Source organism: Megascapheus bottae, chromosome 2, assembly GCF_031878675.1.
Source record: "Megascapheus bottae isolate mThoBot1 chromosome 2, mThoBot2.hap1, whole genome shotgun sequence".
Lineage (NCBI taxonomy): Eukaryota > Metazoa > Chordata > Mammalia > Rodentia > Geomyidae > Megascapheus > Megascapheus bottae.
The window spans coordinates 44,720,170-44,744,394 of record NC_143510.1 but is presented as its reverse complement, the minus strand read 5'-3'; the positions used below and the strand labels follow the sequence as shown (position 1 = coordinate 44,744,394).

Sequence of the window (24,225 nt, the reverse complement as noted above, 5' to 3'; positions counted from 1 at the left end):
GGATTTTCTTTCTTTGCTTTAGGATCCTATTGACTTCAGTGACATTGCTGTCTATATATTCAATAAATCTCCTATTGATCTGCTCTAAGGAAACAGGTAAGCTGAGAAGAGGTCTAATTGTGTTAAAGCCATGATTCTCAGAATGGTATTATGAACAAGTGAGGTTCTCCCTTGCCAGTAACTGGGTTGTTTAAGATTACTATTGTTATTACTGGTATTTTACTTATTTATTTAGTTTGGTGCAGGTACTGGGGCTTAAACTCAGGTTTTTGAAATTTCACTTTGCTTTTTTTTTTTCCCCTCAAAGTTGGTGCTCTACCCCTCAAGCCACAGCTCTATTTCCAGCTTTTTGTCAGTTCACGAGCTAAGAATCTTCCCAGACTTTCCTCCCCAGGTTGGCTCCAAATAGCCATTCTCAGCTAAATCTCAGCCTCCTAAGTAGCTAGGATGACAGGCGGAAGCCATCTGTGCTGTACTGCATGAGCTGGATTATTTAAAGAAAGAAAGGAATCCTTGGCAATGGAAAGACTGACAGCGGCAGCAACATTGAAATCAAATAGACACAAACACTGAAAAAATACTATTGTCACTCATTCTTGTTCTTCCGGTTTGTGACAACACCACTGGAAAGGCTTCCATCTTTCTTCAGGTCTTTATAAATCCTGAGCAAAGGGTTTGGGAAGTGAACAGACGTTTTTATTCACTGTTGCATGTATTCCAAGGAGAAATTGTTCCTGCCGAGGCAAGGTGGGAGTGAGGGAACGCGCTAGGATGCTGAGTTCTCTGGACAGTATAATACCTGATGTGTTTATTTTCCATTTCTGGGACACTGGATTATGTCCATAGTACTTTGACTTTTACATTAGTGCAAACTATATTGGCCAGCTATTGTATACAGATGACTGGAACATTTTGTAATAAATTTAGGATCTAGTCATTGTCTAGTTTAAACACCAGTCTTAGGAGAGATTAAACAAAGGTTTAATTATAGCCTGACCTATATTGCTTTTTCTGTGAACCTTTTGAAACAGGGAATGCAAACTGTCATGATGAAGTGTAAACAGTTGGTTTTAATGAATATTTTAGAATTTTAACATGATTGAGATGAGCTGGTTGATTAGTTTTGAAATTTGCTATCATCAGTTTATCCTTTGGATAGATTAGTCTGTTGTTTTCTTTTTAGAGGTGAGCTATCTTTCATCTAAATTTTACAAAAGATCAGAATTCTTGTGTAGTAACTATTAGATGTAGCTAAATTTGGTGTTTTATTTTAGACAAGAGGGACTGGGATGTTTGGAAATCTTTTTTTTTTTTTTTTTTTTTTGTGCGTGTGTGTGCCAGAACTGCAGCTTAAACTCTGGGCACTGTTCCTTAGCTTTTTTTCACTCAAGGCTGGCATTCTACTACTTGATTTACAGCTCCACTTTCAGATTTGAATTTATTTATTTTTTGTCTGTCCTGGAGCTTGAACTCTGGGCCTGGTCACTGTCTATGAGCTTCTTTTGTTCAAGGTAAGTGCTCTACCACAAGAGCCACAGTACCACTTCTGGCTCTTTTGAGTAGTTTATTGAAGATAAAAGTCTCAGTTCCCTGCCTAGGCTGGCTTCCAACCATGATTCTCAGATCTCAGCCTCCTGAATAGCTTAGATAACAGGAATAAGCCACTGGTATCTGGCTTCACTTTCAGATTTTTGCTAGTTAATTGGAGACAAAAGTCTCACAGATTTGTTTGCTTGGGCTGACTTTGAACCATTCAGTCCTCAGATATCCTGTAAGCCTTAGGCAGCCAATTAAGATCATTCTTTCTTAACCTAATCAAGGAATTTTTTTTATCTCAAACATCAAAATCTTTTAGAAATCAAATCTTTAAGAGCAAATATCAAACCTGTGAAAGATATCAGAGTAGAAATTTCTACAAGAAAGGTAGAGATGGATTAAAATAAATCTTATGACCTTATAATTCAGTTACTTTCATGCTTATGTAGCCAATTCAAAAGGGAGAAATGGAGCTCATGGCTGACATTTTAAAATGTCAAGAAGTCGGCTCATCATACCAGTGCCTTAACCTTGAAAAGCAAGATGGGAGTTTGAGAAAAGTACAGAGTAACTTGGTGAAGAAACAATAGAAAAATAATATCTTGGCTTTTTAATTTCAATTTAATTTTATTTTATTTTGTACCAATCCTGTGGCTTGAACTCAGGGCTTGGGTGCTGCCTTCAAGCACTTTTCACTCAAAGCTAGTGTTGCCACAATTCCACTTCCAGTTTATTGGTGGTTTTTTGGCAATAAGGACCTCATGGACTTTCTTGCCTGAACTGACTTGGAACTGTGCTCTTCAGATCTCAGCTTCTTGAGTAGCTAGGATTACAGGTGTGAACCCATGGCTCCTGGCAAGATGTTAGCATGTTAGCCTTTAGAACCTTGTCATTTTTTTTCTGTGACCTTAAATTTGTTTCTTTAAATAGGTTGCATGGTTTATGAAAAACTGGGCGAGCAGGTCTTTGGTACCACAGGGAAACTTGTAATCTTTGGAGCTACATCTCTACAGAACACTGGAGGTAAAAAAGAAAATAAGAAAAAGGAAACAACAGATTTTTCTATACATAATTTCAAGTTAGGTAACCCTCATTATCTTTCCTACTTTCATGGTTCAGTGTCCATATGAGATTTATCAGAATTGAAACAGTTCCTACTTGATTGCTTAAGTGTCATAAAGGAAGGAAGAGATACAACCACTTATTTAGAGAGGAATGCATTGCCCTGGATTGGAGGATAACGCTTACTGCTAATCTTTTCTTTTTGTCATGGGGCATGAACTCAGGGCCTAGGCCCTGCCTCTGAGCTTTCCTGCTCAAGGCTAGTCTCCACTACAGCTTTACTTCCAGTTTTCTGGTGGTCAATTTTAGACAAGAGTCTCACAGACTTTTCTGCCCAGGCTGCCTTCAACCACGGTCCTTAAATCTCAGCCTCCTGAATAGCTAGGATTATAGGCGAGAGCCATTGGCCCTTGGCCTTGCTTGTGTTCTTGAAGTCAATCTAGAAACTAGATTGTCACTTCTCTAACATATGCCTTAGGAGTTGGCTTTCTAAAAACATTCTCATTTTCCTCTAGCAATGCTGAGCTATCTCTTCATAGTCAAAAATGAACTTCCTTCAGCCATCAAGTTTCTCATGGGAAAAGAAGAGGAATTTCCGTAAGTTGTAGACTGTTCTCTGTGATAGAAATAACATGTTTGAAATTTAAATGTGGCTAACCAAAGTTTTGGATTTAAGAAAATTGCAGACATACAAATTTTCCTAGGCTTTATTTTTTTCTTGGCGTGTTGTTCAATAATACATTTCGTGGGGTAAAAGAAGCAGGATGAACTATGAAAATCGAAAGGTAGGTTTTTCTGTCTTGTGGTAACTAGTAGACATTACATTTTCCCAAAGAGCCCGAAGTCCTTATCTAGCTTTTATGAAATAAAACAGATAATGAGGTGTTTTTTTTTTTTTGAGGGGGGTTTAATTTTTCTTTTTGTCAGTCCTGGAACTTGAACTCTGGGCTTGGGCACTGTCCTAAGGTTTTGTGCTCAAGGCAAAGTGCTCTACCACTTGAACCACACCCCTACTTCCAACTTTTTGTGGTTAATTGGAAACAAGAGTGTCATGTATTTTTCTACCTGGGTTAGCCTCCATCCATGATCCTTATTTCTCAGCCTCTTGAGTAGCTAGGATTACAGGTGTGGGCCACAGGTGCCTGGCTAGCTACCAAGTATAGTATTTTTTATCACAGAAGTAGAACATGAGATCTAGGAGTTTGTGGCTCATGTCTGTAATTCTAGCCACTCAGAAGGCTACAATCTGAGGATCAGGGTTCCAAGCCAACCTAAGTCTGTAAGATTCTTCTCTCCAAAATTAAACCCCCAGCAAAACAGAAGTAGACTTGTGGTTCAAGTGGTAGAGCACTAACCTCAAGCAAAAAAGCTCAGCACACAGGCCCGGAGTTCAAGCCCTACAACCAGCACATACATAAATGTAGAAGTGAGCCAATCTCATTAAAAATAAAGCTAATCCTGAAAAATATTGTCTTTGATATTTTGATTGCTTGCTTAAAGGTTTTTGTTAGCCTTAGTTTCTATATCCCCCCCTCCTCCCCCAGAAAGAAAAACTGAAGCATTACAGAAGCCAGAGTTTCTAGTGTTCTATCCTAGAGTACAAGGTCAAATCCAAGGTCAAACCCAAGGAGAAAGAAATGCCTACCTGTGGTGGCTTGCTTCTTCATGATATCAGCCAAGCCAATCCAAAAGGAATTCCTCTTTGAATAATTAATAGGACAGGTTATAATCTGACACACACAATGTATGCATTTGGCTTTGAAATCATATAAATAATTCACGGGTATGCCACATTTAGCCAAAAGGAGAGAAACAAACAAAACAATATCTCTTTGTCTCTAACCTGGGAGTAGGGTTGTAACATAGGAGCGTACTATGTTTAAGGTGTTTGAATAAATATGAATAATAAGAAAAAAAGTGTGATGCTCAATCATGTCTATAATCCTTGCTACTCCACGGGCAGAGGTTTACAGGATCTTTGTTCAAAGCCAACCCTGGGCAGAAGTCTGAGAGAATTATATTTCCAGAATAACTAGCAAAAACCAGGGCTAGAGGCCTGGCTTAGGCAGTAGAACGGCAGCCAAGCATATGTAAGACTCTGAGTTCAAATCCTGGTACTCCAGGAAAACAAAAATAAAACAAAACAAAAAGGTAAGGAAAACAAAAAACCATAAAAAACTCAGCAATTAAAAATTAAATATATTGTAAAAACTTACATTTTAGGAGAGAAAGAAAAGTCTCTCTTTTTCTTTTTGGTTTGCTGTTCCTCCAGCTTGAACTTAAGACCTGGACACTGTCCATGAGCTTTTCTGCTCAAAATTAGCACTCTACCACTTGAGCTGCAACTCTTATTTCTGGCTTTTTTTGCGGGGGGGTGGGGGAGTTGATTGGATATCAGAGTTTCTCAGACTTCTCCTGTCTGAGCTGGCTTGGAATCTCAATCCTCAATCTCAGCCTCCTGAGTAGTTAAGATTACAGGCGTGAGGCACCAGCGCCTGGCTAAAAATGTCTCTTTCTAAACTACAACAAAAATAATACAGCTCTTTCCCTGCCTTTCAGAGCCTGGTATGTGGATGGGCGCGTGCTGGTAGTGGTGGTGACCTTTGGCATAATTCTTCCTCTGTGTCTCTTGAAGAACTTAGGTGAGGAGAAACCTGTGTCTCCTGTGTTTACGAAACTCCTGAAAAGAAACAGCTTTGCCTTCTGTCCCACCTGTAGTGTAGCAATTTGGGCCAACCAATCTCAAACATGAAGCCACCTGCCTTGGCAGTGGCATAGAAACCATGATCCATCAGTAGGGACTGGTTTAGCAAACACCTCCAGTGTCAATGAGCCAGAATGAGGAGAAGGAAGTCCTGATGTAATGCCCAAGTCTCAGGACGACCACCAAGGACACCACCGAGAGCCAGACATTCCGAAATGCAAAAGCAAGGCTTTATTCAGTCGGGCTGCACCTCTGGGGCCAGACATTCCGAAATGCAAAAGCAAGGCTTTATTCAGTCGGGCTGCACCTCTGGGGCCCCAGTCCTATACACCCTTAGTGAAGCGCAGGAGGAGGCCCTGAACTGCAATTTTACAGGGCTTTTAAAGGTAAAGACCACAGATTTACATCAACACAGCGATCAGCTCTTGGAGTGAGATAAGGGACACTTCAGGGCAGTGGAAGCTAACTGGAGTAGAGTCCTAATTAGCTGTCTGGGGGTAGTTTTATGGCTTTAGAAAACAAATGCCATCCCTTGAATTTACCCGAGTTCTGGTTAATTTTAACACAGACAGGTCAGTTCCTGGGACTTAATGACACCACAATTTTGTTTCTTTAATTTATGTGCACTTTTGGGTCACTCACAGTTTATGTAAACAACAAGATGGTTACTGCTTCAGAATGGGGGCGCTTTTTAGCTCCTCACTGAGGCCAGCACGAAGGCTACTATTTTTGGTAGTGTAACAGACTGCTGTGGAAATTCCAGAAAATGGAATTCTCTTAGAAGGTATTATTTGTTTGATGTAAAAATACAGTGCTGGAGATTGAACCCAAGGCTTTGTGTGTGCAGGACAAGTGTTCTAACAACCAGCCTAACATTCTTTTTTTAAAAAATAATTTTTTATTGTGATTAATAGAAGGGTTACATTATATTCACCAGATGAAAGGTGCATAACTTCTCAAACATTGATACCCTTTCTCATGACATGGTCCCCTTTTCCCTCCCACCCTCCCCCCGCTTTATCTTGATTTCCCCCCTTCCCTATCCAATTTCAAATAACCAATTAAGCACATATAAAATATATCAGATAACAAGGTGAAAAATTGTAACAATATGAGATAACCAAGGGATGGCAAAAGAGATGAGCGATAACATAGTACATTAAGGACAACAGTCACTCATTATATGACCAGCCTAACATTCTTATAGTTCATGCTGGCTCACACTCTGCCTTCTCAGTGCTGGGATTATAGGTATGCACCACCAGCCTGAACTCTTAAATATTCAGATTTAAGCAACTAGGTTTTCTAATCTCAACATAGAATATCATTCTATTTGTACCCCCAAATATTATGAATGAGTTCTAAATTTAGAACTATTTCTCTTGTTCAAAGGGAAGACAGAAAATTCAAACATGACAGGTGATTTCCAAGTTATATTATATTCAATTGGTTTTGACTTGGGGGTGGGGGGGGTGCGTGGGGGGGGGGATGGGATGTATGCACCGGGCCTGGGGCTTGAACTCAGAGCCTTGGTGCTGTCTCTGACCTTTTGTATTTAAGGTTAGTGTTCTACCACTTGAGCCATAGTTCCACTTCTCACTTTTTGGTAATTCATTGAAAAAGAGTCTCATGGGCTTTCTTGCCCAGTCTGGCTTTGAATAGGGTCTTTAGCTCTCAGCTCCTAAGTAGCTAGGATGATAGGTATGATCAAGCTCCCAGCTTGACATTTGTTTTTATGCTTACAGGTAGACAAGTAGAGTTTCCAAAGGCTATCGGAATACCAAACAGTGAATAACAAGACCAGATTGCTTCTGATCAAAAACCTCTAAAGTGCATTTCCTTTAAATCTGGCCTAGTCAAAGCAGAAGTTTGGCTTCCTGTCCTCTTCCATTTGGATTTTAAAGCGTCAAAACTTCTCTAGTATTTATGGAGACTCTCTCTTTTGATAATACTGATGTTTGAACTCAGGGCCTCATCTGTGCTAGGAGGGAATTTGGGGGTTTTGTTGTTGTTGTTTTTCTTTTCTTTTCTTTTTTTCTTTTCTTCTTCTTTTTTTTTTGCCAGTCCTGGGCTTGAGCTCAGAGCCTGAGCACTGTCCTTGGACTTTCTCAAGGATAGAGCTCTACCACTTGAGCCTCAGTACCACTTCCGGCTTTTTTTCTATGTATATGGTGCCGAGGAATCAAACCCGGGTTTCCTGCATGCTAGGCAAGCACTCTACCACTAGGCCAAACTCCCCAGGAGCGAGTTTTTATACTCAAGGCTAGTGCTCTTACCACTTGATCCACAGTTCTACTTGGACCTTTTAGCTGGTTAATTGGAGATCAGAGTCTCTTGGATTTTCCTCCCCAATCTGGCTTTGAAACACAATCCTCACATCTCAGCATTCTGAGTAGCTAGGATAACAGGTGTGAGTGACTGGCATGTGGCATTTAAGTAGATTTTTAAAACTACTTAATTTTCTTCTTTCTGTATCTGTGTGTGGGTTTTTCTGGGAAAGAGAAGTACTGCACCTGCTCTAGCACACATACAGGAAGGGAAGAATAAAGATCTGCCTGTGGCTCACACCTGGAATCCTAACTATGATTCTGAATCATAACCATGATCTGAGGATCATGGTTTAAAGCCAGCTTGGGCTGGAAAAGACTGTAGGATTTTTATCTCCAATTAAACAATTAAAAGGTGATATACAGAGGGATTGTAGTTAAGTCAGGTAATGAGTACATTTCTTTTTGAATGGTGTCATCCCCTCCCTCATTTTCTCCAGTTTTTCCCTTCATGACCTTCCCTCCCTGGTTATATAGCTAATTTCCAACAAAGTGTCTAGTGGATATCACTGCTGAAGAAGTTCCAAATTATGCTTGAAATAATACATTGAAAGTATTGAAATCCTACCTACTCAGAGGGAAATCTGAGGCCAGTTTGGATGAGAAAGTCTATGAGACTCTTATCTCCAGTTAACCACTAAAAAGCAGGAAATGGAGCTATGGCTTAATTGCCAGAGCATGACGCTTGAGTGAAAAAGTTAAGGGTCAGCACCAGCGTGTATACACACACACACACACACACACACACACACACACACCCCTTACACAACCAAAAAAATTGAAGTACTGGGTAAGTGGGAGTACAGCTTAGTGGTAGAGCATTTGTCTCACATGCATAAGACCCTAGGTTCAATCACAAGCACTACCACCAAAAAAAAAAAAAAAAGGAGAAGCAATGAATGAGCTGAATGCACTTTTTTGCTCTTTTAAAGGTTACCTTGGCTATACCAGTGGATTTTCCTTAAGCTGTATGGTGTTTTTTCTAATAGTGGTAAGTACTGACTGAATCAGTTGGTTTGGTTGTGACATACTCTACTGCCATATAACAATTATTTATGATTTAGCTTCACTAACATTGCCATTGTTTCTCTGATATTTCTAAATGCCAGGTTATCTACAAGAAATTTCAAATTCCCTGCATCGCTACAGCACTCAATGCAACAAGTCTGAATTCAACAAACAGTGATATATGTACACCAAAATATGTCACCTTCAATTCTAAGGCAAGTTTCCTTTTGTTTTACAAAAAAGCATGTGCATTTTTGACTAAAAGTACATTTTCTAATACATGTCATAATTATACTTGTGTGTGTGTGTGTGTGTGTGTGTGTGTGTGTATGTGTGCGCGCGTGTGTGGCACATGTGCTAGAACTGGGGTTTGAACTCAGGACCTTATGCTCTTGCTTGAGCTCCACTTCTGGCTTTCTGGTGGTTAACTGGAGATAAGAGTCTCATAGACATTCCTGCCCAGGCTTGCTTTGAAATGTGATTCTTAGATCTTAGCATCCTGGAGCAGCCAGGATTATAGGTATGCTGTACCAGAGCTAACCTGGATGTACTTATTCTTAAAGAACACATAGTACCATAGCTTCTACATTCACATACAGAGACCATTAAGAAATATATGTCACACACACAAGCGCGTGCATGTGTGTGTGCATGTGTGCGTGGACACTTAGCCGAGCTTAATATGCCCTTGAGTATTGTCTATGGAAATCTGCCTAGATAATTATCTCCCTTCATATTTGCTGCTCAGAACACTGAGTAATGCTTTCAGATATTTAAGGGTTTTTTTTGTTTGTTTGTTTGTTTTTTGTTTTTGTTTTTTGCCAGTCATAGGGGTTGAGCTCAGGGCCTGAGCACTGTCCTTGGACTTTCTCAAGGCTAGAACTCTACCACTTGAGCCACAGCACCACTTCCAGTTTTTTCTGTGTATGTGGTGCCAAGGAATCGAACCTGGGTTTTCGTGCATGCTAGGCAAGCACTCTACCACTAGGCCAAACTCCTGGCCCCAGTTGTTTAAGTTTTGAAACTTTATTATAAAGGTGATATACCAAGCAGTTATAGTTACAAAAGTCAGGTAATGAGTGTGCTTTTAAAACCAATATAAAAACAAAAAACCTTAGCCATGCTTTATATATGGAATACTGTATAGAAAGGAATACCACAGTTCCTTAGTTAGCACAGTTGAAATATAGACACCACCACAAAATTTGCGTAAGAAGTGACATTGAGGCCAGATACTGATGGTGCATGCCTATAACCCTATCTAGTTCAAAAGGCTGAGGTCTGAGGATTGTAGTTCAAAGCCAGTGTAGGAAGCAAAGCCCATGAGACTCTTACCTCCAATTAACCACCAAATAGCCAGAAGTGTGGCTCAGGGATAGCACGTAGGCCCTGAGTTTTCAAGCCCCAGTAGTGGCACACCAAACCCAAAAATCTCCTAATGACCAAATAATCCAGGGATTCTGAAGAACTGCCAGATGAAAGACAGCTCTGAAATTCTGGTGCTGCATTTATGGTAAAAATGTCTTTTCTTAATGTTTGTATTTCTTCCTTCAAACAGACCGTGTATGCTTTACCAACCATTGCCTTTGCATTTGTATGCCACCCCTCAGTCCTGCCAATCTACAGTGAACTGAAAGAGTAAGAGACCTGTTCAATTTTCCTGTCTTCATCACCTTTCACCAATAGGCATGTTCTGTGTTAAAACAAATAGATTTGTGTCATGAGCCCTAGCAGATCCATCTTGAGCCAGTTCAATGATAAGAACAATGAAAACTTTGCAGTATATATAGTTTGGGGCCATAAATATGAAAAAGTAACTGACCATATTGCATTTTTAGTTGCTTTGACTTTTCAGATACTATATTCCTTAGGAGAGTTCAAGTATTTGCAGTGATGTTTTTGTTACTCATGCTTATTTTCTGAGTGGATGGTAATCTTCAAGTTGATCTAATTATAAACCGCTAAATGTGTTGTCTCAGATTCACTTGTTGGTTTGGGTAGAGAAAAAGCTGATATACAGATATATGTATGTATATATATGCATATATATACATATATATATATATATATATATATGAATGCTAAGACCACAAGCTAGAAAAGAAAAAGAATATTTTGGGCCCGTTGAACTTACTAAGGTGGCTTTATTATTTATTTAATGCCAGTCCTGAGGCTTGAACTCAGGGCTTATGCACTGACTTTGGGCTTTCATGCTCTAGGATAGTGCTCCGCTACTTTGAGTCCAGCACCATTTCTAGCATTTTGGTAGTTAATAGGAGATAAGAGTCTCATAGACTTTCCTACCTGGGCTGGCTTTGAACCCTGATCATCAGAGCTCAGCCTCCTGAGTAGCTAGGATTACAGACATGAGCATCTGGTGCCTGGACTTATTTTTAATTGTCATTTTAGAATAGATTGAAAGCCTGCTAATGAATTTCTGATGTGTTTAAGTTTTAACCTGTTTTTATCAGACTTATTTCAATATGAGTTCTTCCTCTTTCATATTTAATAGACACATTACTAAAATTCAAAATACCTATTCCTGTCTAACTACACATAGATTATTTCTCATTCGTGATCTAAGAAATTCAAGATTTTTTTTGGCACCCTTTAGATGTTATGCTCCTGCTACTCATTTGTAATATTCTTTTTTTTTTTTTTTTGCCAGTCCTGGGCTTGAGCTCAGGGCCTGAGCACTGTCCTTGGACTTTCTCAAGGTTAGAGCTCTACCACTTAGCCTCAGCACCACTTCTGGCTTTTTTCTATGTATGTGGTACCGAGGAATCGAACCCGGGTCTTCCTGCATGCTAGGCAAGCACTCTACCACTAGGCCAAACTCCCGGCCCCTCGTTTGTAATATTCTTACATGTTTACCTTTCAGTTTTCCAAAAAAAAATTTCTTAAGACTGTTGATTGTCTCCTATGAGTACAGATTCATTATTGGAGCAGTTAAAGAAACATAAAGGGGCCAGGCACCAATTGCTTACTCCTGTAATTCTAGCAACTCAGGAGACTGAGATCTGAGAATCACCGTTAGGAGCTAGCCCAAGTAGGAATGTCCATGAGACTTATTGCCAGTGACCACCAAGAATCAGAAGTAGAGCTGTGACTCAAGTGATAGAGCTCTTACCTTAGTGAGAAAGCTCAAGGACAGGGCCCAGGCCCCAAGTTCAGGCCCACCCCCCCCACACACACTACATGTAAAGTGTTGTCCCAACTGCACAGTAAATTTGGCCAAAAAGATACAGCCCACTCCATCCATCACATCATTATGGAGCTATTGCTGTAAGATATACAGATTTGTAATTTCATCCCACAAGCTACTCTGTGGGAACTCGGTTTGCACAAAATTGAAAGACAAAGTGCCCAAGGCCAACTTCCAGCTCCGCTCTGGGATAAAGAGAAGAACACTTGAATGTTTTATTTCTTTGTACATGATATGAAGATTATAGCAAACACAAATATTTAAACAAAAATACTGTCTGTCCTTCAGACGAGAACACGATATTCTTTTCAAAACATAGTGAAGGACAGTCAGGGGAAGGCAATTCATGGCTCTCTGCTTCACAAGTACTCTTCTGGTAGTAAAGGAATCCAACTGATCAGCTGTGTCCTAACTCAAGGGCAAGAGAGTCAAGTTCAGTATAGTCTTTAGCATTAACTCAGGGATTTCAGTTCAATGATTTTGCTTCATTTTGGTTTTTTGGATGCTGATCTAGGGCTTGATCTCAGGGCCTGGGCGCTGTCCCTGAGCTATTGTGCTCAAGGCTAGCGCTCTACCATTTGATCCACAGCTCTCCTTCCAGCTTTTTGTTGGTTCACTGGAGATAAATTTCATGGACTTTCTTTCCCTGGGCTGGCTTTGAACTCTGTTCCTCAGATTTCAGCTAGGTTGTCAGAAGTGAGCCACCATCAGCCAGCTTAATTCATTAATGTTGCCAATCCCTCTATCTTTGTTTGTAGTCGATCACAGAAAAAAATGCAGATGGTTGCAAATATCTCCTTTTTCGCCATGTTTCTGATGTACTTCTTGACAGCCATTTTTGGCTACTTGACGTTCTATGGTAAGTGACAGGCAACCAACATAGACAAGTAGGTATTTGTCCATCAATTTGTGAATACTAGTTAACAAATAGCAAAGCTCTGCATTGGTTTTGTTGGGGTTGAGTGAGGAATCTTTACAGCCAATCTTGGGGGGTTCCTTTTAGAGCCATGTAAAATAGAGTTATTACTAAAACAATAAACTGTCATTTCCCACTTCATATTGTCCTTAGGAGAGATTGCATTTAGAAGAATGCCATCTTTACTCAGGGTAAGCTTCAATGTTGTGCCAGAGCAAGTTTTCCAAATTGACACTACAAATTGGGTCAGATTCCATTAATAGAAAAAAGAGAGACAGAGACTGATGTTGAAAGTGAGAAAGCTGAGAGCTCCACTCATGAAACTCTACATTCACTAAAAATAAAATGCCTAATTGGCCACGAGAATTTGGAGCCTTGCAAAGATAGAAAGAAGAAAAGAAAGAAAGAAAGAAAGAAAGAAAGAAAGAAAGAAAGAAAGAAACAAAGAAAGAAAGAAACAAAGAAAGAAAGAAACAAAGAAAGAAAGAAACAAAGAAACAAAGAAAGAGAAAAGTTTAGAGTCCAGGCACTGGTGGCTCACACCAGTAATCCTAGCTACTCAAGAAGCTGAGATTTGAGGATCACAGTTCAAAGTCAACCTGGGCAGGGAAAGTTTGTGAAACTCTTCTCTGCACTTAATCAGCAAAAAAGCTAGATAGAAGTGGAGGTATAGTTCAAGTGGTAGAGAGCCAGCCTTGAGCAAAAATGCTAGGGGACAGTGACCAGGTGCTGAGTTCAAGCCCTAGGACTGGTGTGCACAACACACACACACACACACACACACACACACACACACACGCACGCAAAACACCTCAAGAAAACCGTGGCTCAGCAATGTTCTCTGTCCTCTGTTCCCCTTATCTAGGAACCGTGCAGTCAGACCTTCTTCACAAATACCAGAGCAAAGATGACATTCTCATCCTGACAGTGAGGCTGGCTGTCATTGTCGCTGTCATCCTCACAGTGCCGGTGTTGTTTTTCACAGTGAGTAGTAAGCCTCTGTGCAGTCTGCCCTCTGCTCTCAAGCCCCCCTCAGAGATCTGCCATGGATGACTTCCATGATAATGCCTTGAGACATCACACTCTCTACTTAGTGTCATCTCTGTAGACTGAAAAATAATTTTGGGGGGCCCAGAACTGGGGCATGATTTCAGGACCTTGCACACTTGCTTAGCTCTTATGCTTAGGATGGGTGCTCTGCCACTTGAGCCACACCTCTACTTCTGGCTTTTTACTGCTATCTTGGAGACAAGAATCTCTTAAATTTGATTCTCAGATCTCAGATTTGTGTGTCACCAAGACTGTAGGTATGAGCCACCAGTATCTGGCTGTGAACTGAATTGTAATTTTAATTCTTCTGCTCTCTCTCTCTCTCTCTTTTTTTTTTTTTTTTTTTTTTTGCCAGTCCTGGGCCTTGAGCTCAGAGCCTGGGCACTGGCCTTGGACACTTTTTGCTCAAGGCTAGTACACTGCCTCTTGAGCCACAGTGCCACTACCAGTTTTTTCTGTTTATGTGGTTTTGGAGAATCGAACCCAGGGCTTCATGCATGTTAGGCAAGCACGCTACCACTAGACCATGCTCCGGGCCCTGTTCTTTTTGTTTTTGTTTTGTTCTGCTTCTATTTTATTTATTTATTTGTTTTTGTACCAGTCCTGGGGCTTGAACTCAGGGCCTGATCATTGTCCCTTAGCTTTCATACTGAAGGCTGGTGCTCTATCATTTGAGCCACAGCTCCATTTTTTTCCCCACTCTCTAACAAAGATGAGGAATTTGAATCTTGTTTATTCATGACAGGATAATGTAGAAGGACCAGAAGAGAACACTCAAATCAAATTTCAGTTAAAAATAAAGACAGAAATCATCTGACTCAAAGAAAAGGGAAACCCACTATTCATACCTGAATAGTTTAAGTGAAGACCATATATCTTCCAAATAGTTACAGTCTCTTGAAATTCACCTGGTTTTGCCAGGCACCAGTAGCTTACATCTGTAATTCTACGTACTAAGAGGCTGAGATCTAAGGATCTGGTTTTTTTTGTTGGGTTTTTTTTTTTTTTTTTTTGCCAATCCTGGGCTTGAGCTCAGGGCCTGAGCACTGTCCTTGGACTTTCTCAAGGCTAGAGCTCTACCACTTGAGCCTCAGCACTACTTCCCGCTTTTATTCTATGTATGTGGTACCAAGGAATCAAACCCGGGTCTTCATGCATGCTAGGCAAGCACTTTAACCACTAGGCCAAACTCCCGGCCCAAGGATCTGGTTTTAAACCAGGTAAGGCAGGAAAATCTATGAGACTCATCTCCAGTGAACCACCAAAAAGCTAGAAGTACAGCTGTGTTTTAAATCATGAGCACTAGCTTTGAGCAAAAATGTTCAGTAATAGTGACCAGATTGACCCAGAATGGACACAAAAGAAGAGAAAGGAAGGGAAGGGGATGAGAGGGGAGAGGAGGAAGGAAGATAGGAAGGAAGGAAGGAAGGAAGGAAGGAAGGAAGGAAGGAAGGAAGGAAGGGCCAGTCAGTAAGTTTACAAAGCATGCAGCAAAACTTATTTTATTGGGCTGAGAAATGAGGGTGTTAAGATGAATTATAGATTTCTTTTCCTGCAGGTTCGTTCCTCCTTGTTTGAATTGGCTAAGAAAACGAAATTTAACTTATGTCGCCATGTCTTGGTTACATTCATCCTCTTGGTGATCATCAACTTACTGGTGATTTTTATCCCCTCCATGAAGGACATCTTTGGAGTTGTAGGTATGGCTTTATGACTTCAGATACCATTCCACACCGTTCTGCAGCCACCTCAAGTCCAAGTTTCACAATAACAACCCTGAACTTTCTTCTCTTTGTGCCTCTTCTTACTTGCAGGTGTTACATCTGCGAATATGCTTATTTTCATTCTTCCTTCGTCTCTTTATTTAAAAATCACAAACCAGGATGGAGATAAAGGCACACAAAGAATTTGGGTATGTCTCGGTAACTATTCTCATATTTCAGATTCATTTTTTTTACTAAAATTTAGTAAATAAATAGTTGTTCTTTCTCTTGTCCAATACCACGGTCAGTTGCCTTAAAGAGTGTCGAGAGACCTACAATTATACTTTATTTGGAAGTCATAAAATTTCACATCAGAATCTTTTCCATTCTCTCAGGATATATATTTTGGATTTTGCTCTTAGTGTGTTTTAGTTTGTGTGTTGGTCCAAGGTCTGGGCGGCTGGGAGAATGTATCTACAGACTTCTGTTTCTAATGGGTAATTTCTTGTCATTAGCAAGCTATGTAGGTGGAAGGGACAAGATTTGATACAATCCAGTTTCCGTGTGTGTGTGTGTGCGTGTGTGTGTGTGTGTGTGTGTGTGTGTGTGTGTGTGTGTGTGTGCTCCTGAACAGGATTGAGGCTTGAACTCAGGGCTTCCCACTTTTGCTTGGTTTTTATTCAAGGCCGGCGCTCTACATCCAGTTGAACTACATCTCCACTTCTGGCTTTTTGCTAGTTAATTGGATATAAGTCTCAGACTTTTCTCTCCAGGCCAACTTTGAACCTTGATCTCAGATCTCAGCCTCCTGAGTAGTTAGGGTCCTAGCCGTGAGCCACTAGCTCCTGGCTTCAATATAATTTCTAGTCCTATAACTCTAGCCTACAGCCCAGAACGCATGTAATACCTTCATTTACAATGTCTGAGTTCCCTGAAAGTGACTTTCACAAAAACGATTTGACAGAAATGGCTTTGGAGTGAGCAAGACCTGGATTCAAAGGCTGGTGAAGGTCAGAGGGCCTCTTGAAGGTGATGCACTTGGAGCCAGTGAGTGAGGCGGGGGTGAGGTGGCTGTCACCGTCCCTTCTGCAGCGTCACTGTGCTTGGCCTCAGAGAAGGCTTCTCAGCTGCCTTAGCAGACAGCAGAAGCACTGTCTTTATGTATGCCACTTGACTGACCAGCCCCAGAGGCCACAGGCAGGAAGGATGCTCCTATGTATTTAAGACAGAAACTCACACCTGTAATCCTAGCTACTCAGCAATCCTGGAGACCACCATTCAAAGCCAGCGCAGGCAGGAAAGTCAAGGAGACTCTTATCTCCAGTTAACTGCCAGAACTCAAAGTGATAGGGACAGTACCCAAGCCCTGAGTTCAAGCCCTAAGAACTGGCACAAAGGACACAGAGAGAGAGAGAGAGACAGAGAGGGAGGGAGGGAAGAATCATTGAAACTGGTAGAACATCAGCTAGCCCAAGAAGATTTTTTTTTTTCCTGAAGGCAAGAAACTCAAATCTTTCTAAGCCTTGCCATAGTCACTTGTAGAAATGAATGCACTTGAGATCACAGGGAGTCAGACAGTGTGGAGAGAATGTGAGTGAGATTCACCAAGTTTTAGAAAAAAAAAAAAAAGTTTCCCGGTTCAGCAATGGTTGTAAGGAACTCCAAATATAAGAAACCTGAAAGGGAGGGAGCAAAAATGTCTATGATTCATTTTCCTTAGTTGGTGTGGAAAGTATTGGCTGTATTGGAAATAACATGTGTGTTTTGTTGCTTCAGGCTGCCCTCTTTCTGGGACTGGGGGTGCTGTTTTCCTTGGTCAGCATTCCTCTGGTTATCTATGACTGGGCCTGTTCATCAGGTTAACGCTGAAGGCCACTAAGACCAGCCCAGGAAAGACAAACTTCCTGACCCAATGCTCATCAACCCGTCAATCATCAGCAATACCCGCCCCCTCCACTTCCTTTCAAGTTTACAGAAGCAAACAGAATTGTCTAAGATGCTGAAAATGGAATCACACTGGTAGCACCACAGAGGCCCGTGTCTCTGGGGCTTCCTGTTTCTCTCAGACTTCTATGTGTGGATTGTGAAATTCCTTTCCCTCCAAATTTCATGCAATTGTTTTCTTTTTTTATTTTTTTTTATTGTTGCTATAAAAGTGATGTACAAAGGAGTTACAGTTTCTAAGTCAGGTAATGAGTGCATTTCTTTGATTTCTGTTTTGTTTTGGTCCCCCTTTCCCACCTCCCCACCGGCAATACTTTCCATAATCAATTCTTGATCACTTTCCTAATTGAGTGTTTGGTGGCTTCACGGTCTCTTTCAGAAATGTAAAAATGTGATCATCTTCCATATTCATGTATTATAATCCACTTCTGAAATGATTTTCTTATGAATATTCGGCTCACACTATCTGTACCTTTTTAGAAGAGAAAAGAATCTTGAATTGTATATATTTTATTTTGCTTTACAGAAAAAATAGAATATGGTTTCATAAACAATTTGCCTATTTTTGGTTAACACAGCACACAAGGATAATTGTGGGAGATTCGTAGGGTATGTGCCATTGTTGGATCCAAACATGCCTAATATTTGAGGAAGTTCTGATTACCTGATGGTGAACTTTGGCCATGGAGGCCTGTGGATCCTGCACACCAAGACATTTTCTGTGAGTGTCCCCAGCTGGAAAGGGCTCTGGATGCCACCTTAGTAAAGAGATAAAGCTCCATGCTCGGACCACCTAGCCAATGAAGTTTTGTTTTCTTCTTGGCATCCTGGGTCAAAGGGACTCTAGTCTGAGTTCCCTTCAACTCGAGGAGAACTGGGGACCCTACAGTGAAAAGATTGTCCAAAATACCTATGAAAATAGTCTTCAATGCAGCCTGCCTTCTACTGGTCATGTGGTGTTGGAACAGGAAATGTTTTATTGGATGAACAGCGGAGCATTGAATCTTGGCCTTCTGCAACAGAGAAGAATGTAGATCTAAACTAAGGATGAGCTAGGCGGAATTGTTCCTGTTTTATATTGGGTACTTTAGGGGCGTCTTAAAAAAAAAAGACTTGTTTTCTAACTATAAATCTAGGTTAGTACAAATATATAAGATTTTTGTACCTTCAATAAGCCTCATTTATACTTTCTTTTCTCTGTTAACTTTCCATCTAGTCTTGATAATAACTCTCCAAAGGTAGTCTTTGTGAGGACTCTCTCCCTCTCCCTCTCTTTCTTGTGTGTAGGTACTAGGTACTATTAGGACTTGAACTCAGAGTCCTGTGCTCTTGTTTGGCTTTTTGGCTCAAGTCTACCATTCTACCAACTGAACCATACCTCCATTTTCAGCTTTTTGATGAATTGGAGATGAGAGTCTCATAGACTGTCCTTGTTAGTGTGAGTTTGAACTGTGGTCTTCGAGCTCAGCTCCCAAGTAGCTAGGATTATAGGAGTTACAGCAGTCTCTTCTGATTGCTGCCCTCCACCCCATTTCCAGATGGGAAAGACAAGAGGGCCTCAGTGACTGTGATGTCTTCTCTTCCTACCACTATCTGTCCCCTTGTGGGTCACACAGCCTCTAGAGTTCCCCATTCTTTTACCCCAGTCTCTCTAAAAGAAGCAGAGGGAAACTAGGAAGAGACTTAAAATGAAGAGAGCTTAGGAGTGGCTGGCTGGGAGAGAAATGCAGAAGGCCAAGGGAATCGCGAGTAGTGGCCTCCACCTGGAATTGAGCTAGCCATGCCTTTTGCATTGTGAAACCTGGGCACGTTCCATGAACCACTGTCTGGATCTAGGGTTTGGATTAGAGCTATATGTGTTCTAGTTGAGTGTTCAAACACAGAAGTTCACGCTGCACAGATTTCTTATCTGGAGCTAAGTAGAATCTAATTGTAGACAGTTGGTAGAATTTTGAAGCAATTAGCTTTGGATCCCTTCCTCCCTCCCTCCCTCCATCCCTCCCTCCCTCCCTCCTTCCCTCCCCCCAACTCTCTTTCTTTTCTACCAGTTCTGGAGTTTGAACTGAGGGCCTGGGCACTGTCCCTTCGTTTGTTTTTCTTCCTTCCTTCCTTCCTTCCTTCCTTCCTTTCTTCTTTCTTCTTTCTTTCTTTCTTTCTTTCTTTCTTTCTTTCTTTCTTTCTTTCTTTCTTTCTTTCTTTCTTTCTTTCTTTCTTTCTGTTCAAGGCTGGTGCACTATCACTCAAGCCGTAGCTTCATTGCCAGCTTTTTGGAGATAAGAGTCTCATGGATTTTCCTGCCCAGGCTGGCTTTGAATCATGATCCTCAGATTTCAGACTCTTGAGTAGCTATGATTACAGATATGAGCTACCTATTCCTGGCTAATTCTTCCCCTTTTCAACTCCTATCCCTAAAGGCCTTCATTCTCACATGGAACTGTCCCCTCCCTTTATAGACTAAATGTCCCACAAATAAGGTAGGCATGGAAGCACCTGCTGTCATCCTTTTGAGAGAGAATGAAAGGTTGTTTCCCACATTGAATCATTGTATCTTTATGTAAAACCCGGAAACACATGGACAAGAGCTCAAGCCAAAATGAGACCACATACCTTGATGTGAATATTCAACCTTGGAAACGTACAGTCATGTTCTGCACTGTTCAGAAGTGCACATTCTGCACATTTGGGAAGCCAAGCAAAATCAGGCTCCAGGGCTCGCTCCAGTGCTCCAAACAATGTAATTAATCCTCATTTCAAGGTAGTAGGGGAAAATTACTTGAGAAAAAACCTAACCGGTCTTGAAAACAACAACGAAGGAAAAAAACCCTAATTTAGTGTTTAAGCTCTAACTCTTTACTCTCCTACATTCACCAAGTGAATACAGAACATGATCCTTAGTTCTAGGATGTTGTGATGTCTGGGAGCTGTGCACATTCCCTGTGTGAGTATAAGAAATGTATTATTCAAAATGTATTTATTTAAAGACAACATACTGTTTAGGTGTCTGTAATACCATTTTAAAAAAAAACAAAACCCTATGGATTTCTGAAGTTTGTCATTTGAATAGACTTGATCTTATCATCCAATGTCCAATGTCACCTTGGTTGGTGTAGGATGAGCTGTAAAGCATACAGCTCTTAGAAAAAAGTGACCTGGTAGTCAAACATACATGTGTCACAGATGGTGGGTAGAGTTTTGAACAGTAGAGTCATGTACTATAGACAGGAGAATAAAATAAGATATAGGAGAATAAAAACGACTATGTACGAGCCACAGGAAGTACCACCATGTCCTTCGGTAAATGTGGTCTCTGTGCTAGTAACAGCTTTGTATCCTTCACTTACCATCACAGAATTCCAACATCCTCCAGTTTGTTCAATGATCCTATTGAAAGTGGAGGTAACAAAACAGAAAGAAAATCTACTCATTTATTTATTTGGGGGTACAGGCAGCCTCCCCCACTCTGTAAGGAGGTCATATTCTAATCGCTGGTAGGTTGGTGATTTATCATCTGAAGTGTGTTCTTTTCTTCCCTTTCACCCTTCCTTCTTTCCTTTCTTCCTTTTGTCTGTTTGGAGATAAACCAGAAGGGAATTCCTCTTGTAAACGCAGTTGCAGAGGAAATATTGAAGCGACAGGACCTATTTCTCCAGAGTATGTTCACTATGAGAGAAATAAATCCAATGCATTTTTGCTATTGTTGTGCTGAGCTTGAACTCAGGGACTGGGTACTATTCCTGAGTTTTTGTGCTCAAGATTAGAACTCTACTACATGAACCACAACTTTATGTTCTTCTTTTTGGTGGTTCAGTGGAGTCCCATAGACTATCCTACCCATGCTGACTTTTAACTGTGATCCTCAAATCTCGGCCTCCTGAGTAGCTAGGATTACAGGCATGAGCCACCAGTGCTGGGATTTACACTCTTTTAAAATGATTTCTCATCGGGGCTAGGAGTTTGGCCTAGTGGTAGAGTGCTTGCCTAGCATGCACGAAGACCCGGGTTCAATTCCTCGGTACCACATACATAGAAAAAAGCCGGAAGTGGTACTGAGGCTCAAGTGGTAGAGTGTTAGCCTTGAGAAAGTCCAAGGACAGTGCTCAGGCCCTGAGCTCAAGCCCAGGACTGGCAAAAAAAAAAATGATTTCTCATCTATTGGCGAGCACTTGCCTAGTGTGCACAAGACCCTGGGCTGGATCCCCAGCACCACAAAATAATGAAATAAACTGTGCACTGAAAGATATTCATTGGTAAAGAAACTAAAAACAGCTCTAGAGTTCAGTTCCTTCACAGTGGGGCAGCATTGGGGGGGGATGTTTTAGTTGGAGGGTGACAGAGATGGGTAATATGATCAGATATTTGATTTTTATGCCTTAGAACAACCTATTAGTCTCCTTTGTATCCATTTCCATGGCTTGAGATAGAGAAAAAACGGACTTTGAGAGTATAATTGCCCTGTTCAAGTGAATATGCAGGCACTTTGAAAGCAAAGATATTGACATACATATCCTTGAACAATACTAAAAATGATATTCCTTGTGGATGGCAGCAGCAACAGAACATACTTCCTCTAAGAGACTGTGTATTATGAGGTATTCTGGTACATGCTAAGGCTGAGTGACTACTAACTGGAAAACAGTCGATAAATCTGAAAGGAAGAGGGGTTAGAAAACTGTCAAATTCTAAAACCTTCCTTCTTTTGAGCCCTTTCTGAGGAAGGGGCCATGAAGCCCGGCCTCTGTGAACGTGGGGTCGAGAATCTATGCAGATGAAGCCTAGGGTGAGAATATTCCTTTGTAAATACATTGTATATAAATAGGAGGCTGAATATTTTTGCAGTTGTTGACCCTCACTGAAATAGAAGTCATTCGTATTTGCTACATCTTAGGAGTCAATGTTCTCATAGATACAAGTGGTTTTATTTGGAAATTAGAAACACATTTTTTTTCTTCCATTCTTTCCTGGATATCATACTTATCTCCAAGTAAACTTAGAAGTGAAAACCTTCCTTAACTATGTAGTAAAAAATAATATCTGAGAACGTTAGCTGTATTGGTTCTTCTTATGCTGCTATGGTGTTAAGATCAATTATTTAAAAAATAGTCCTTTCAGCTACAAGTAAGGAATAAATAGATCCCAACCATTGTCATATAAAAATAAATATACCCCGAATGACAAATGGTTTCTTCACCGAGTTCTTTCCCTGTTAACATGGAGGCCATTCCCTAGTGTTTCATGAAAACAGAAGTTAAGGAGGGAGGATTTTTGTTTTTTCAAAATTAAATCATTGCATCTTTTGAAACATTGGAATCTTTGGGTGTGGGGGAGACCCAATTGTTAATTATGAGCACAAATTTGAAGGGGGAAAAACCCTGTTGTTTTACCCAGCTCTTCAAAGTCTTGTATGTATGTCTTTTATGTTGGCAACCACATGGACTGTCTTATAGAAGCTTATTGTTGTTGTTTTTCAAAAAAAAACAAACAAACTTGAATCTTGATCATTGATATGTGACTTACTTTTTTGAGTCTAAGTGTCATCGTTTAAGACTGGCCTATGTAGCACATTGTCATTCAATTAGTATGAAAACCTTGTAAATGGATTTCTAGTGGCTAACTGAAATGAGTTGCAAAACTTGACTCTTTACAGTCAATCAACTAGTTGTTGGTTTGTTTCGTGTGTTTTTTTTCTTTTGCAGAGTGTGATGTAAATACAAAAATAAAAGTTCTGTTCTATAACTGCTCTGTTAACTTATAGTTTTTAAACATTAAAAAATGTTGAATTAAAAGTACTTACTCATCCTGTATTCATTCTTTAGAGGAAGAAATGTTAAAGTGGGGCAGTGGAGAATTATATAAATTATTCAGAATTGTTGGGGAGAGATTTGTGCACATGTGTCATAGACGATGGAAGTTTATCATCAGGAACCCAAATTTAGCCTGAGGTAGTGGTACAAGCGTGTCATTCCAGCACTCTGAGGCAGGAGGATGGAGAAGACACTGTGGCCTACAGTGACCTCAAAAACAATAATAACACCGGACATTTAGTAGCTCATGCCTGTAATCCTAGCTACTCAGGAGGCTGAGATCTAAAGGATCTCAGTTTCAATGCCAGCCTGGGCAGAAAATTCTGTGTGACTCCATTTCCAGAATAACCAGCAACAGCTGGGCTGAGCTAGTAAATAAGCAAAGCCAGATTCAGGCCCTGCGTCCAAATCTTAGTATTGATAAGACAACAACAAGAAGCCCATGAAGCACAACAATAACAACAAAATCTTCAAAGGCTTCCTGAGTAGCTAGGATCTACTATTTGAGGATCTCAGTTCAAAGATAACCTGGCCAAGAAACATCATGAGACTCTCATCTCCAATTAACCAGCAAAAAAAGCTGGAAGTGGAGCTGTGGCTCAAATGGTAGAGTCCTAGCTGGGCTGGAGCAAAAAATAAATAAATAATAGTTTAGAGACAGGGCCCAGGCCCTGAATTTCAGCACTAAAAATATCAAAGACCCTGCTGTTAGAAATCTGTCTGGTCTGACATCTGTTCAGTGTTTCTCCATTCTAAATAATCTAATTGAATATACCGTTTTCTTCCTTAAGTTTGGCTTTATGCGTACGAGGATGGGTTTCTGCCTGTGTTGTAGAAGGGATCCTAAGCATACAGAAGCCACCAAGATAGAGGCATTCTAGCCATACTTTCCTGGGAGCTGAGGAGCTGACTGCCCCAGCCCTGCTCATCCCCATGAACTTACAGGTTTATTGTTGTTGTTGTTGTTTT

General features: G+C 40.6%; 1 protein-coding gene across 3 annotated transcripts in view; it reads left to right on the top strand.

Moving 5' to 3' along the window:
- The window catches only part of Slc38a1 (solute carrier family 38 member 1), a 60,210-nt gene extending 40,624 nt beyond the window's left edge, over positions 1-19,586 (top strand). For all 3 annotated transcript variants that reach the window (XM_090324570.1, XM_090324556.1, XM_090324563.1), the window contains exons 6-17: positions 23-96; positions 2,467-2,559; positions 3,114-3,195; positions 5,158-5,240; positions 8,562-8,620; positions 8,739-8,852; positions 10,196-10,275; positions 12,601-12,701; positions 13,624-13,742; positions 15,367-15,508; positions 15,623-15,720; positions 17,288-19,586. In XM_090324570.1, coding sequence (XP_090180696.1) covers positions 23-96; positions 2,467-2,559; positions 3,114-3,195; positions 5,158-5,240; positions 8,562-8,620; positions 8,739-8,852; positions 10,196-10,275; positions 12,601-12,701; positions 13,624-13,742; positions 15,367-15,508; positions 15,623-15,720; positions 17,288-17,374 — 1,132 coding nt within the window. In that variant the 3' untranslated portion in view covers positions 17,375-19,586. The remainder of the gene's footprint in view (positions 1-22; positions 97-2,466; positions 2,560-3,113; positions 3,196-5,157; positions 5,241-8,561; positions 8,621-8,738; positions 8,853-10,195; positions 10,276-12,600; positions 12,702-13,623; positions 13,743-15,366; positions 15,509-15,622; positions 15,721-17,287) is intronic.
- Positions 19,587-24,225: the final 4,639 nt, after the last annotated feature.